This window comes from Mauremys reevesii, linkage group 6, assembly GCF_016161935.1.
Source record: "Mauremys reevesii isolate NIE-2019 linkage group 6, ASM1616193v1, whole genome shotgun sequence".
NCBI classification, from domain to species: Eukaryota; Metazoa; Chordata; order Testudines; family Geoemydidae; genus Mauremys; species Mauremys reevesii.
The window spans coordinates 109,814,414-109,830,425 of record NC_052628.1 but is presented as its reverse complement, the minus strand read 5'-3'; the positions used below and the strand labels follow the sequence as shown (position 1 = coordinate 109,830,425).

The 16,012-nt window shown below is 39.6% G+C and overlaps 1 protein-coding gene across 3 annotated transcripts in view; it reads left to right on the top strand.

Moving 5' to 3' along the window:
- The window catches only part of LOC120408708 (RNA exonuclease 1 homolog), a 31,891-nt gene extending 18,009 nt beyond the window's left edge, over positions 1 to 13,882 (top strand). For 2 of the 3 annotated variants that reach the window (XM_039545899.1, XM_039545900.1), the window contains exons 12-16: positions 595 to 705; positions 1,208 to 1,323; positions 2,266 to 2,404; positions 3,617 to 3,737; positions 12,392 to 13,882. In XM_039545899.1, the coding sequence (XP_039401833.1) occupies positions 595 to 705; positions 1,208 to 1,323; positions 2,266 to 2,404; positions 3,617 to 3,737; positions 12,392 to 12,483 (579 nt within the window). In that variant the 3' untranslated portion in view covers positions 12,484 to 13,882. The remainder of the gene's footprint in view (positions 1 to 594; positions 706 to 1,207; positions 1,324 to 2,265; positions 2,405 to 3,616; positions 3,738 to 12,391) is intronic. The other variant, XM_039545901.1, reaches the window with a different exon arrangement.
- The last annotated feature ends 2,130 nt before the right edge of the window (positions 13,883 to 16,012 follow it).

Genomic DNA, 16,012 nt, shown 5'->3' with positions numbered 1-16,012 from the left:
GGGTTATTTTTTCCAAGAAAGAACCACATCTAATTTTGCTTATTTTTATGTGTCTTTTTCCTCCATTCATTTCTCTCTTCAGGAAAAAGGGGAGCCAGCACCTTGTGACCAGCCAGTTACCCATGACCCACCAGTTGTCATATTGCTTCATAAACTTGACATCTATCTTTACAGAAACGTTGGTTTCTGTACTAAGATTTAGTAGGTTGAGTGGAGAATGTTAAATAAAAGGGTCCCCTGTTTAACTCTAGTTAGTCTGTATCAAAGATAACTTACTCTCTCAGCAATTGAATAACACCTGGTCTGCACTTAAAATGTAGATTGACAGACTTGCGTTGTTCAGAGGTATAAAAAAATCTGTGCCACTGAATGAAATAGCTATGCTAATCTAACCACCCAGTGTGGATGCAGCTAGGTCAATGGAAAAAAAGGTTTCCCTTGATCTAGCTACATTTGGATGGGGAGATGGTGGCCATACACTGATACTAAAATCCCCTTCCATCAGCGTAGGCTGTGTATCTATCTATGGAGTTATGCTGGCATAGCAATAAGATGCTTATTAATCACATTTTAATGCTAATGGAAACTTCACAGCTCCATGTCCATGATGGCCGAAAGGAGAACCTGGAAGGCTTTGTGAAGACATTTATCAAACTAACTCCAGCTGATGGAAATCATGGTGTATTTGCACTCGACTGTGAGATGGTATGGTTAACTTTAGGCTTCTTGAAATATTCAGCTCAAACCAAACATTTGTCAGCTACTTTTGAATGTTGCTTCATAGGAAATACTGTGTATAATTTTGTTCTAGGAATAAAAAGTGGTGGAATGGGATTCCATTAAGATTTAGGCTAAACTGGATGCATTTTATCTATGAAGAATGATACAGAATTGGAGGCTGTTTAGTATGAGCTAAATAAAACGTGACTGCTGTTATTACATCCAGAGACTACGTCTCAGTCTTTCCTTAAGGAGCAATCGATATAAAGAAACTTAACTGTTGCGGCAATCTGTGTTGGGTTTTTCGGAAGGGAAACAAAACTACTTAAGTGTGGTTACAGGAAAGGGTAGGTAACACGATTATTTGGACTCCACAGTACCTGTGTGGTTCTTTTATGTTACATATCTTGTACAAAGAGCAAAAAGCACAGAGGTGACTGACACATTCTAAATTCTCATTTAATACTTGTTTTGTTTTTCTTTTTAGTGTTATACAACACAAGGTCTGGAACTTACTAGAGTGACCGTGGTTGATTCCAACCTACAGGTTGCCTATGATACACTTGTTAAACCAGATAATGAAATCATAGACTATAATACTAGGTATGCATATCGTTAAAAAACACTAACATTTGAAGATGATAGTGCCTTAATTCGTGAACTGTTCATTTTAATTCAATAAAAACTCAGTTCTGAGAAGTTCCATATATATTTTCTATATTTACTTTTGTTAAACTTTCTTCTGCCTATTGGAGGTAAATTTGGATACAAAACAATTGGCTACCCCCTTTAAGTTAAACAAAAACCTCTTTTCTACATTATGTAAATTTTCCCTGTTTCTCCCCAAATGAATAGTTGCATTTTCATGTGACTTTACTTACACATTTAGAGATGTTGGTGTTTGTGATCCCTGTCTGAAGCATGACAACTTTTAAATAACAAACTTAAAAACTTACTGGAGTAAGATTTGATGAATGTGGCTGCTATTAATGCAGTTTCTGTGCATGTCCTATCTCCCTGTCAGTCAGGCAAGAGGCATCCATCCTGGATGCAAAAGCTTTTTCGCTTCAACCTCCTCGGGATCCTCATGCATTCTGTTCCGAAGTCTTGATTTTTGCCTTTGCTGAAGTAGCAGCAAATGTCTTAAGGCAAGACAACCTTTTTAGAGGTGTTGGCTTTTTACCTGCTCTGATCCCCTGTCAAAGGGGAGGAGGAGGAAGAAGCCCAGCAAATGCCAAGTCTGTGGTTCTTGCCTCAATCTGTCAATAGCGGGACCTGTGTCCTTGCAGTACCCCAAATCCTCCTTCATTCTAAGCTTACGTGGACCATCTGCAGCCAGCTGTCAGTAGTTTTTCTGAAAGCAGAGCCAAAGCCAGTAACCTCATTATCCTGGCAGCTATGCTGGAGAGGAGAATAAAAATTGTTCTACTGTCACAGTTCAGTGTTCTATGTCTAACTCTACCCAGTTTTGGAATTTGAATGCTACAAAAAGGAATCCAGAGGCTATATTTCTCACTTACTGAAGCTCTTTTAAATCTATCTTAGATTTTCTGGAGTGACAGAAGAGGACTTGAAGAACACATCCTCATCTATTCGGGATGTGCAGGCAATATTGCTAAACTTGTTCAGTGCAGATACTATTTTAATTGGACACAGCTTAGAAAATGATTTATTTGCTCTTAAGGTAAAACATTTAAGCATTAGTTCCATGAAATTTCTACAAGATTTTTTGTAAACCTGTGCTGTCACTAACTTTAATTTCAGAGCAACTGGTCTTCGGGAGAATATCTTTAGAATAGAACTGAACTTATTGCAGGATATAATGGTGCCCAGTTAAAGTAATGAAATAGGAAATAAAAGTTAAGATTTTGGCAGATTAATTTGTCAGCATTATACATGCTGTGGTTCATCGTACATATTATGACATAGATTAAATGAATAGCTTTTATACTTAGATATAGAATAGAAAAAGGTATCCATACATAGGTATCAATACATAGATACAACACAAGCAAGCAAATGTCAATGAACATTTTTTTCTTTTGATTTTTTTGTGTGCTTTTAACTATGCATTTTCACATCACCCTTGCATTATATTTTCCTTGTTGTTAAATGGGGGGTGGGGGAGAAATCTGCCACTATTTGCCTTTTTAGCATAAACTCTAATGAATTCACCAACTGCTTATAATTGCCTTAAAACAGTGGGTGCACATTTAAATAATTGAGCATATATTTGTACTCAATTACTGCTGAAGCAAGCATCGTTAAACACAAAACTTCTTGCTGTATGTATTCAGTACTCAGGTTTCTAACGGTCAGAATTTATTGGACTGACACTAGTTATTTTTAAACCTGTGAAAGGCACTAGTACTCAATGGAAGATTTCAGCCAAATGTAAAAAAGAAACAAGCATTTGGCAATCCTAGTAGGGAGTCCCTGCCATTGATTGATATTCAGAAGCTACAACTGTGAATTTTTTTCATACGACATATGAATTTATCAGGGTGCTTTTCACATAGTTTTCTGGCAAGAATAAAAAGTGGTAAAATATTAGCTTGTGGCCTAAAAATAGTTGATAGTTGTTGACTGTACATCAAATTAGCAAACTTCTAGATTGTGGAAGTAATATACATAACACTTTTCAGAACATATAAAGACAGCCCCTGCCCTTAAGAATTTACAATCTAATAAGACCAGATGAAACAGGAATAGTATGAAGAAATCAAGGGTGAGACCAGTTGAAGGAAGTGGGTTATAAAAAGGTATTTATAGGTGACAGAGGTAGTGCTTTAACCATGAGAATTTTTAAGTTTTATTTTATTAAAGGAAAAATGTAATTGGACTTGTGATCATGGATTGTACTTAATACAGACCACTGTAATTTTTTTTTTAACAGCTGATTCATAACACTGTTGTGGACACAGCAGTGGTGTTTCCTCATCGGCTAGGCTTGCCTCATAAAAGAGCACTTAGAAATCTAATGGCTGATTACCTCAGACGAATTATTCAAGATGATGGTAGGCGCTTATTTTAGTTTCTATATAATCCATTGGTGATTTGCATAATAAAAGGAAAAGCACCAAGCAACAACCAATCTCATAATACGATTGTTGCCATTTAAAAACTTGCTAACTTTGTCTTAGATGAAATTACCTCAGTATTTGCAGTGTTCATTGTAGTATATACATAAAATACTGCAAGTGTAGATGTGGAAGTATTTAAGGCAAAATTGTCACCCTTTAACTTGCCAACTCTTTTTTTTTGTGTGTGGGGGGGGAATGACGCTCTTAATTTCACTAATTAAGGCATAGAATCTTGTGTAAGATTGCCTTTTACATTAGTTGCACTTTAACATTTCTTTACTTTTGAGACTCTCTTCTCCATTTTCTCTCCCATGAGTAAAGTGAGTAATATCTCTCAAAGCAGAATTAACTTTCAAAGTGCAAGTTGTGTACCTATGTTTCAGCCATTTTCATTTATGCACATGTCAATTATTTTGGAGGATTACTTTTAGTCCACTTTTCAAATGCAATATTCAGTGTTTTTAATATTTTTTTCTCTCCTAGAGGCAAAAGTTCTAATAGTGACTTCATTTTTTAAAAATAAAATTCTTTATGCAAAACCGATGTGTATATATCAAATGTATAGAAACATATGAGCAAGGAAATCATATTGTCTACAAGTAGCACTAATGGGGAAAACCAATTTGAGGGAGTCAGAAATAAATATCTGAGAATCAAAATGGAAAACATAATGGGTTATGGCTGATAAATATTTTACATGCATATTTTAAACACACATCACACATGCTAGCAGCTAGAGACATGACACAGAAGGTTTTTTGTTAGGATACAAAATACCATCCTTAAAATTTTATTGGATTTCAGTTTTAAAATAATAAAAATGAATTGCTTAGTTGGGCTTAAAAGAAAAATCAGTAAAACTACATACACGGTATACATGTACAATTACTTCTATAGACTAAAATGAGACATGCTGTACATTATTAGTCATCTAATTGAAAGCACTATTTTAATGAGTTCCTAGACACACACTTTTTTGAGTCTTGGGGAGAAAAAAATGGAAACTGTACTTCAGATTAGCACTTCTGTAGTTAGCTCTTTGTTAACACAGTTCTTCAAATACTGTCTTGATTGACAATCAGTTCTCGCTTTCAGAGTGCTTCTATTTGTATGGCTGTCCAACCGAATGAGACATAAGGGTGCTTGGGGAGGAAAAGGGGCAAAAAGGGGATTCCAAGGAAGAGCAGGAACAACCTTTAAGTTATACAAGTTTTGAACACAACTTGTATCTGAATGCATTTGTACTCAAACTCCAGGTCTACGAGGCTCCTAATTGGCAACTGTCTATGATCATGTGGTCTAGATGATTAGTTGAAGGCTTCCTTTCAATAAACATTTAGTTTGTATAAAGTTAAATATTCTCCAAAGACACCCTGGCTCTGTGATCTCACATTCCTTGGCTTCTAAATTCTACATAATACACAAGTTTAAATTATGAAATTGTTGTTAGGCATAGTTTCCTTGAAACTTAGAATTTCTATGGTGCCTACAAAATGTGAATTAATACCTGATGTTAATAGGCTTTTCAATAATGGCTAATCAAACAGAAAACGTCCGCACATAAGTAACCAAAGTAATGGCATGATCTTGTTGCTTTTACTTGACTCCTTCCTCACCTGAATCCCTTGCTACTATTCTGGCCACTCTCTCATGCCCAGTGTTAGATTATAATCACTTCAGGGGCAGGGAACATTCTGATATGAGGTGCGTAGCGTGCTTTTTGATATTGTAAAACAAGTGGTGGTGTCCAGAGCTAATGTGGAAATGTTCAGTTATATCCTGAACTACTTTCTCTGTAGTCAACAATATTTGTCTTCCATTTAATAGTTTTAATCAATAAAGTCTTTAAAAAAAATAAGTATTCTACTTCTGATCTCTCTAAGCAAATATCTGACACAAGATGACTTGTACCTTTTGAACTTCTGTGTTTGAATCTTTCTTGGCTACTGCCTTGTCTTAGAGCTTTGTAATTACAGAGGTACGATAGCATCTTTACATTAAGCCTGGATTCAGTTTTTCACTTAAAGCAGAGATTCAGAGAATGCAGAATAGTCTCTCTTCCCCAGACTGGCAGGACACAATCTGTGGGTGATGTTTGAACTTCTAGGAATTTTCAACTAAATCTGTTAAGTTGGATTTAAATCAGACTTTTTAAAAATGGAAACTGTTTTTTCCAGTGTTTGTTGGGGTGTTTTTGTGCAGGGTGGGGAGAGGAATTCTTTTAGCGAACAGTTGTGTTATCACCTAAACTCCTTACAAATCTTCCTAGAACATACATTTTAAAGAAATGTACATCTAATTAAGATATATATGAGAGAGAGGTCTCAATAAATTAGGTAAGTGATGCATTTACAAGGATTCTTCACTTTCAGATCTCAGTCTCCAAGTTTTTAAGTGTATCAGCATCCTGGCTAAAGGATGTCTGAGATCCTTTCTGAATGTCTGAGAATTTCAGTAATAGTCAATAAATATATAATTAAACAGGTAACCAGCAATGCAGACTTTTATACCAGCTAGAACTAAATTCATGAAGTTAAAGCCTCCTGTTTGCTTTCTGATGGAAGAAACTTGCCATATGACGACAACTTTAAATTTTTTTGTGTAGGATACAAAAGGTCATTGAAAGACCTCCATATTATGAGATAGGAATTTGTTTGGAGATGACACAGTACTTAATACAACATATTAAGTATTTACAGAGCTGGTACTTTGTTGTATTTTATTATCTTAACTTGTGCAAATTATATTTCTTCTAATGAATCTGGAAAGTACAATATTCAGGATTTCAGTACCTCTGTTGTTGGGCCCTGCTTCCTGTGAGTTAATGGAAATTTTGCCATTTCAGTGACTTGAGCAGATTTTATGCAAAAAAAACCCTAGATCATGTTCTTAAATGGTATTAACTCCTTTTGTTTGTACTCATATCACTCTTCCTTATAGATGTAGTTTGTATATGGTATATGTGATGGCACCATATTCTATATTTTTAAAAAGGTGGTTTAAAGCTTGTTTCTAGCCTTTGAACACCACTGTTTTATATGGGGACTTATTTTAATAGCTTCTGGGCTAGTTGTTCTGTTGTCTATAAATCTTGCATATCTCATGAAGCAGAACACCAAACAGTTCTGTCTGCTTTGGACAACATTCCCCATCAACCACCTCACCTCATGTTACCAGATGGAAATGCCCACCATTAGCTCAAAGATAAGGGAAAAGAATGGCTGCCTGCAGGTTCTGAAGGACAAATGGGAAATGAGTTCTGCAGGTTTAAATGCTTCAAGGAAGACTGGAAAAGGAATAGATTTTTACAGCCTCCTAAACTTTCTGAAATCTTATTGCCAGCCACTGAAGATGCATCACTTTTTTTAAAAAAATGTTAATGACAAAACAGGCATGTAACAACTTGTATTTAAGTCAATAGGAGCTGCAAATGTGTAGCGGGAGGGGAAAAACCTTTTCACTCCAGATTATTCCTCTTAACTTTTATAGAACTTCGACAATAGCTAGAGCTAAATCTAAAATTAGAAGTTCAGTTTTCCCAGCAGGATGTTCTATCAGGTGCTCTCATACCAAAGGCCAGGTGTTGAACTTCTCATTCTGTGTGGGGCAGAGGCAGATAGGTCTAGTTTTACTATAAAAGCAGTGCATTACTATCTTTCCTTCCCAGCTGGGTGTTTTCATTTTAAAGTAGACTTGCAAAAACATAAATTAACTGTAAGCTAAACAGACGCTTTGCAGCATCCTTCTTCATGGGGAGAATGACTGAAATTTGAAGTGAGTGAGGTGAAGCAGATGCAAGTGCAAGCAGAGATAATGAGGTTAGTGCATAGCATGAGGAGGAGCAGGAGAGCAAGGGAGGTGGAGTGAACCTTGAGTAGCAGGAGGTATTGAAAACCAAGGGAGGAGAAACTGGAGGAACTGGTTCCTTGATTTTCTGAGCATGATTGGCTGTTGAACTGCTGGATTTTGCATGTGACTGAGCTTTGCAGTTTTTGTTTTTTCAGAAGTGTCTCTTTTTTTTCTAAGTTTTGTTTTTTCTAGGGAGCAGAAGGTGTATTGTCCATTTTAAAGGAGGCTGTCTGTTTTTCCAGTTTTCATATTATTTTGTTCATTTTCTTGCATGATTTTTGATGTTTCCTTTCCAGGGGCACTGCTGGTTTTTGATGCATATATTACATGTGGGTGGATGCATTATGGTGATGTGATGGCATTGTGTGGTTAGGGGTGGTGTGGTGTGGCTGGTTGTTGGTGTTGGGGTTTGTTGGTGTGCTGCTGTATGAGCTTGGTGGCAGAGCTTGTGCAGAGGGTTGGTTCTGGTGGTTGGTGCAGTTGCTGGTTGCTGGGTGGGTCTGTGTGTGTGTGGTGGGTGTGATTACTGGAGGGAAGGCCTGTGAGTTGTTGGTGGGCTGAGGGGACTGCCCTGCCACCTGTGGGATCATGGATGGGTTGGTTCTGGGGACTGAAATGTGATTGATGATGTGATGCTGGCTGTTTGGTTCTTTTCCTGGTTTGTGAGTGTGGGGGGTGGTTCTTGTTCTTTTTTCTGTTCTGTTTGGTTCTCTGGGTCTTCTGGCTGGTTGTAGTCTCTCTGCCTCCTGGTTGTTTGTTTTTTGTTGTGGTGGGTGTGTATTGTTAGAGGGGCTTAGCTGTTGGTCTCTCTGGTGTTGTTCTCTGTTGGTCTTGTTCTGTGCCTGTCTGTGCATGGCTGTTGAAGCTGAGCATGTGGGCAGGAAGGGTGGGGTAGACTGTAGGCATAGGGTTGATGTGACACGGGATTATTTGCATGAGGAGTGGTGGGTTTAGACACCGTGTTGGTGTTGGCATTGTGGTGGTGTGGGTGGTGGGGTGGAAGCTGTTGAGTTTGGTGGTGGAATTTTGCAGGAGGTGGGTGATGTCCCAGGGTGAGAATTTTTCCGGAGGGGAAGAAGAAGGCAGAGAGGACGAAGGAGAGGAGAAGGTAGGGAGAGCATTGTTCCAGGTCAGCCATAAAAATATGAGCATATTGTGGAGCCATGGTGGTGTCCATGTTGAGAGATATATATTGTATATTTAGTTGAAATAGTTCTGTCTGGATTGTGTCTGGTGAGGATGTTAAGCCATGTCAGCAATCTCAGCAACTGAATGGTGTGCCAGCAATACTGTTCCAGTGTGGCAGCATGTGGGAGAGAGATGATGCACATCCATGGTGTGGGTCAGCATGGATGGTGTGAAGTGGATGGTAGAGATAGTTTGGTGTATTGGTGTGTAGTGGTGTCACAGATGCATTGTGTGATCCAGATATATAGTGGTGTGCTGAGATGGCTGGGAGAAGCCAGCAGTCCCAGTATCAGTAGAGATGTTTCAAGAGAGCCAGGTCCCCAGGAGAGTGTGGTTTGTGGATTAGAGAAGGTATTTAGATTTTTTCAGGGTGGATAGCCATAGATTTGGTAGATGGTGGAGGGCTGTGCTGGTTGTGTCAGTGTTAGTGTAGAGTGTTAGTGAGGTGGTGTAGTTCATGGTCAGTGAGTGGAGGTGGGAAGTGTTAGTGTGGATTTGAGGTTTTGGGTCCCTAGGTAGTTGAGTTTGGAGAGTTGTCCTGTTGGTGTTGATTTTGATAGTTAGACCTGTCAGCCATTGACTTGTTAGATTATCTGAGGATTCTTTTGCTGCTGTGGTAGGATTTTGTTGTTGTGGTGTGGCTGCATTGTTTTTCCAGTGGATGTTGTTTTTCATGTCAATCTGCCTGTGTTTTTCTGCATTTCCTCATCTGCAGTTGGAGAGGTCTTCATAGTGTAGATGGAGATTTGCATGGTGGAGACCTTCAGGCAGTTCTGTTTCGTTGTGCTGTTGTTCTGTGCGTGGAGTTGTTTTGTGTATCAAGTGTATGTTTAGTATTGTGTTGAAATGGAGTTTGTGTAAGAGTGGGCGCTGTTTGTCCAGTGTTGAGTTTGGTGGTGGGTGTTGTGGGCAGAATAGAGTGTGTAGAGACAGGACAGGGGCTTGACCTGGGGCTGAGGTGTAGCTTGGATAGATTGATGGAGGGGAACCTGATCCCTGACACAGCCTGGATTGATGCCCACACACAGCTGGTTGCTGAGCTCTGTGCATTCATCCTCAGACACACAACAGATTCAAATTACATTGTAATATATAATGATCAGTGGTGGCACATGTATGGCCCACACTATGCCAATATTGCCTACAATAATTTATGGCTCAGCCTGGAACAACGCGCTCAGCTTCTCACCTCTTCCTCCATTCTCTCTTCACTACATGCTGGACTCTTCCACCATCTCTTCCATGGGAAGGAGACTCTTAAATTCCACCACCATTCCACACCTTCCCACCCTCCCCCACACCCCTTGATCACCTTCCACACCACCCCACTCCTAGCCACTCTGAACACCAAAATAATTGGTCACATACACACCATCCTACACACCCCACCTACTACCGACCAGCTCTACACCATGCCCCTCCCCCTGCCCCCCCCTCCCATCTGCCACACCCTTTCTGCTCCCACACCAGCATCAACACACCAACCACATCTCTACTCACTCACCCAACAGAGACCAACAACTACAAAAAAATCTACACCACATTCAACTCCGGACTACCGGCGAGAGGGAAATAAGGAGACAGAGACAGACAGAGCCAGCACTGCACCCAGAAACCTCCTAAAGAACCAAAAAACCACCAGGAAGCCACTGGCCATCAGCCCCCCAGCCTTCATCCCCAGCTCAAAACCATCATCAGCCATCCATCAGGATCTACAACCCATCCTGGAAATGATCCACGCTTTCACAGGCCAGTGGCAGCAGGCCAGTCCTCGCCCACTCACAGGCCCAGTAAGCCCATCACCACCAGTAACGCACCATAGCTCACCTAACTCAGCAACAAACCCAAACCACCCCAACAACTCCTCATGCCACCAACTCACAACACACACAACACCAGCAACACCCATCACAGGACCTAACACATCACCCACACCATCCACCACACGTTCACCACGCCCACCCCACCCATATATATCGTATGCTGCTACAGCAATGCATGCTCTGCTTCTAACATCTGCCAAACACAGGCTCTCTGAAAAAATCTAAGGAAAGGATAAATGGGCACATCAGAAATTAGGACAAAAAACAAATACTTCAACCTCCAACCCACACAAATAGCAGATCTTAAGGTGGCCATCCTGCAGCAAAAAAAAAGAAAAACTGCTGAAAAGAAAACTGCTGAGCTCTGTTGCAACCATCATTTGACACAATCACAATGACATTATCAAAAAAGGAAATGACAAGAATTTACAATTACAACCACAGAACCCCTCTTCCTCTTTCTCGCACAACAAAACTGCTAGAACACAGCCCTCCTCCTCCTGATTGAAACAACTCTATGCTTCTATCTTGGCTTGCATATTGCCCTATATACCTGCCCTGCTCCACCACACTTGCATCCTGAGAAGTGGGTATGTATTCACCCAAGCTCATGCTGCAAAAACGTCTGTAGTCTATAAGGTGCCACAGGATTCTTTGTTGCTTTTACAGATTCAGACTAACACTGCTACCCCTCTGATACATAAATTAACTGAACTGTGCAATGAGACAGTCAGGATATAATAGATGCATGTGGACTGGTGAATGCCAGCCTTGATCATTTTTCCTGTGTAGGGTACATGCCAAACATTTTTCTGTTCTACTAAAATCAAGGATAAGTACACCTGGCAGACAGTCAGGGAATGCTCACTTCAATTTAGCTACTCCGCACGAGGTAGTTCTACCCTTTCTTAGTGAAATATCAATAAAAATGCGTATTTGTACCTATTACTGCTGAAGAGTTTGGTACTCCTTATATGTTGCTATGGAAGTGATTTTGCAAATTCCTGTCATATCAGTCTAAATACTGAATTTCAACTTTGTCACCTGTTTCCTGCAAGATATTCAGGTTTGGTCCTGATGTTTGATAGGATGTTTGTGAACAACACAGGAGCCATAACAAACTGCATATGGAAAAGTATTACATAGTAACAAGCAAACTTACCTTGCAGTTTTTTTTCAAGACTCTATACTTAATATCATTGAAAAATCAATTCTTTTCTTGTTTGTCCATATGCAGGGATGCTTTATCTCACAAATGATGGGCAAATAAGTGTCTGACATAGATCATGCCACTAACCCTCCCACTTTCAGTTATTGCCCCTCCTCCTTCCCATTCCTGAATTAATTTTACTGCTGTACGCCAGTTATGTTCTGCAACACCACCGTTCTTGTAAGATTTTTTTCTTTACTTCTGTTTCTCTTCCTTCCACTGCATCTCATCCATCCTCTACTTTCTCATGTCACTAAATTAGTTTTAAATGCAATACCTATATACGCAGTACGCTCACAGATGTCCCAGGTTCATGTAAATATTATTTGGTAGGTTGCTGGTTTTCCATCCTATAGTTCACTAGCCAGTAGTGAAGCTGGACCCTCTACATCAGTCAGTTTGAGAATAATTGACTCTTCTGAATGCTATGTTTTTCCTCTTTGTGATGGACACTACCTAATGGGAAAATGTTGCTGTTTACTACTACTTAAATATGAATCTATTTTGTTCCTTCATAGTTGGTGGCCATGATTCTAGTGAAGATGCTGCTGCTTGTATGGAACTGATGCTTTGGAAAGTAAAGGAGGATACTAAGGGGAGAAAATGGTGATTTTCTTCAAGAACATCATAATCAACATGGAACCACTTCCTTTTCCATAATATTTCAGTATTAATCACATTTTGTGTATGTTGCAGACAATGGGCGCTATTACTAATAGCGCTAGTGTAAAAGTATATCAACCCCCCTGTAATTACAGTCTGTAAGGATTTTTGTACAAGAATTATTTAATTTTGAATGTTTGCTATTCAGTGTATAATTGTTGTTCAGTGTAAAAATGTGGTTAGGTGAGGGGAGTTGGTTCTGTAGCTTCTACTTAACAGCTTTGCACTGCTGATGATCTAAACAGTAAGAAACAAGAACTTGGTTTTTCAATTTTTAAAACTTGTACTAAATTATCTTACAATACTAAACAAAGAACTAATCTACCTGACTGCCTTTAAGGTGCCACTGCTGCTGTCTGCAAATCACACGCGGAAAGTAAATTTCTCTCCTCCTTCTCTTCGACCCTGTGCCTCTCCTTCTCTTCTCTCCCCCCCTCCCCCCCGAAAGAGTGGTATAGAAAAACAATAAAGTGGAGAAACACTACAATCTTCTCACCTATGCCAGTTTTCCCCAATAAATGTATGTTAAGAAGTAAAATGCAGCTAAAACAGAAAGAAGTTAGGCTATCTGTAATCTGTACTCTTGTTTATGGAGAACCTAATGATTTATATCTTTTATTTTGACCTGTTTTTGTTAAACTTGCTTTATAAAGGTGTTTTAGCATGGTCACCTTTTTTTTTTTTAAATGAAGAATAGTTAAAAAGCAATAAGCTGTCAGTTACAATCATCAACCTACCAAAAAAAAATCCAAATTAAAGGTGTTACTCTTTACTGCAAAGGACATGTTGGCCACTTATTTCTCTCAAAGCTACAATGTTTTTCTTCATAGACCCTTATGCGCTTCCAGAATCTGATCCATAATTTATACTGTAGCACTAGCTACAGATTTTGGAAGTGTTAATGCACAAAATATTGAACTTGTGCAGTCTATGTGGTGTGATTTCTCTTGTGGTAGAGAGCAGATGGAGTGCACTGAAATCCTTCCAGTATTATCGCTCAGCCTGGACACCTGTGCCATGTAGAGTACACAACATTTATGCACTTTCTTGTTAAAGATTAATGAAATAATGTAAAGGAAAAAATGACACCAAATTTGGAGGTGCTAGTGCAGAGAGGGTGGAGTAAACAACTGTATTCCAAATCAGTGCCAGGTTAAGCACCTGCTCGAAATAACCATGTGGTAGAATGCTATGCAACAGTACAGCATGACAGAAGGTTCTTTGCACAAAGTACACTTAGCTAATGAAAACATGAGAGGCTGCCTGTAGAAGAGCCCAATTTCATTATTCCCCTTTCAGGGATGTGTCGTTTCCTCACATAGATTGTATTACAAGTTAAGCTTGACCTAAATTAGGAGACATATACTACTACCAAGATGTAGATGGGTTGATTTTTTTTTTTTCCTTTCAAATATTGACTTTACAAGACTTAGGATGGGTGCTTGCCACATCCAAAAGAAACTCGTTACTCAGCTCTGTAAAGGCCACAGCTAGCACTAATCAACCTTTTGTTTACAGAACTCTCAAATAGCAAAGACACAAGTGCCAAAAATCTTTCTATCACAGCAAAGTAGTCAAAACTTTCTCTAAAAATGACCTGAAATAGGGCTGTATCTAAAAACTCTGCTCGTGGGTGTGTTATTGTGTAAGGAGAGAGAGACTGCAGTGAAAGGGGGGTGCTTGTTTTGGGGTTTTTTTTAAATTGGTGGTTGTGTGAGCTGGCCAAGGAGACACAATGTTTAATCCAAACTTCTCCGCCCCAGGAAGAAGGCTGAATGCAAATATGGCTAAAAACAATCAAATGAGTTAATATACACATAGCTCTGAAATTTGTCTTGGACATGATTAATTTATAAAACATGATGGTGTATGTACAGAGCTACGGCTATATGTTTACATATAGCTACATAAAGACTTTTAATAGGCAGCCTGTGGACTGATATAGCCATTATACCATCTAATGGGGTAGCTACAAATGCAGGCCCCCCCTTAGCGCCCCCAGTCTGGAATAAAGTACCTCTTTAGGATCGGTGTGGGGAAAAAAGCTCATGCCAGCACCAGGCCTGTAGTGCTAGAGTCCTTTGCAGAACTGGGGGAGGGGCAGGGTGAGGGAGGTCTTAACAGTGTATTGTAAAATGTGATTGATCAAAATGTTAACTTGCATGATTATGGCTTGAGCAGGTACTTTCATACACTGATATAAATGTTTGGTTGTTTTGTTTTGTTTGTTTCTTTGTTGTTGTTGTTTTTTGGGGGGTGGAATGTGTGGTACCTTGAACATACCACTTTAAAGTCTTTTCCCCCCACCAGGTTTCATATAGTTGTCCTTGATATATCTGGGAACACGAGAATCTGTCTAGGTTTTGCATTTACAAGGCATTTTGAAAAAGTAAATGGATGCCCCGCCCCCCCGACCAACTGCAAATTTGTGCCCCCAAAAGGTGCGATGTAAATAGCATTACACATAGGTGCCTTAACAAGCCAACTGGTGTGCAGAGTGTGACCCTGAGGTAGGGGTATTGGTCTGTTATAATTTGTCTGAACAGCTTTAACATTCTTCAGCAATTATTTTTAAAAATATTACAGCTGTGACATTATATAAACTGATCTGCACTTTAGGCAAGCACATCTTAACTGACAATGGACCATGAGCACGCCCATCTACACTTAATGGAATTTCCTGCCGTGACTAGGCAAAATGCAGGGACATATGACTTGCCAATGTGATGCCAAACTCCATCTTGTTGCTGTAATTTTCCACAGTAAGAACAATGGGATTCGCTCCACATGGCAAAAGCTGCAACAGGGCCTGGAAACCTCTCCATTTTGTCTTCAATCTGGCTTCTTACTTCTGGAGGAGCTTTGGTACACACTGAAGCTCTGAATGACTCATCCACGCTGCGGCTATATTCCAGACACTTGCCTTAACCTAGCAGTTTATTCCAACACTGCTACAATCCTGAACCAAGAGCTTTGTAATGACTGTATATAGTTGAGGCTTTTAACCAATTTTAACACTCACCTTTCTTTTTATAAATAAACTTTTAGATACTAAAGGTTTAGCATCAGTGTGGCTCAACCTGTCCCTCCTCACTGTCCTGCCTCTGTGGGGGATGGTGAGGCAGGGATGCAGCGAGAGGTGGGGGCGGGGACCTGGGGGGAAGTTGGTGTGGAGGGGAGGAAGATTCACCACGCAGCAGCAGCAGGGAGGGGCCACCCAGGTGTCCTATTATACTTGCCACCCAGGGGCTGAGAGCAAATTAAAATTAAAAATCGTCATCTGACAGCAAGCGTCCGGATTCAGGTGTCAGACACACTAATGTGGAAGGCCATTATACTGAAATGTAAAAATATTCCTGTCCTCTTGAACATCATGTGCATTAGCTGAATGATGTGTAGGAGTTGCAAGCCTTTTAATAATGCCACTGAAGGAAAATATTTCAAAGGCTTTTAGTACATTATTTTTTAAAGGCCAC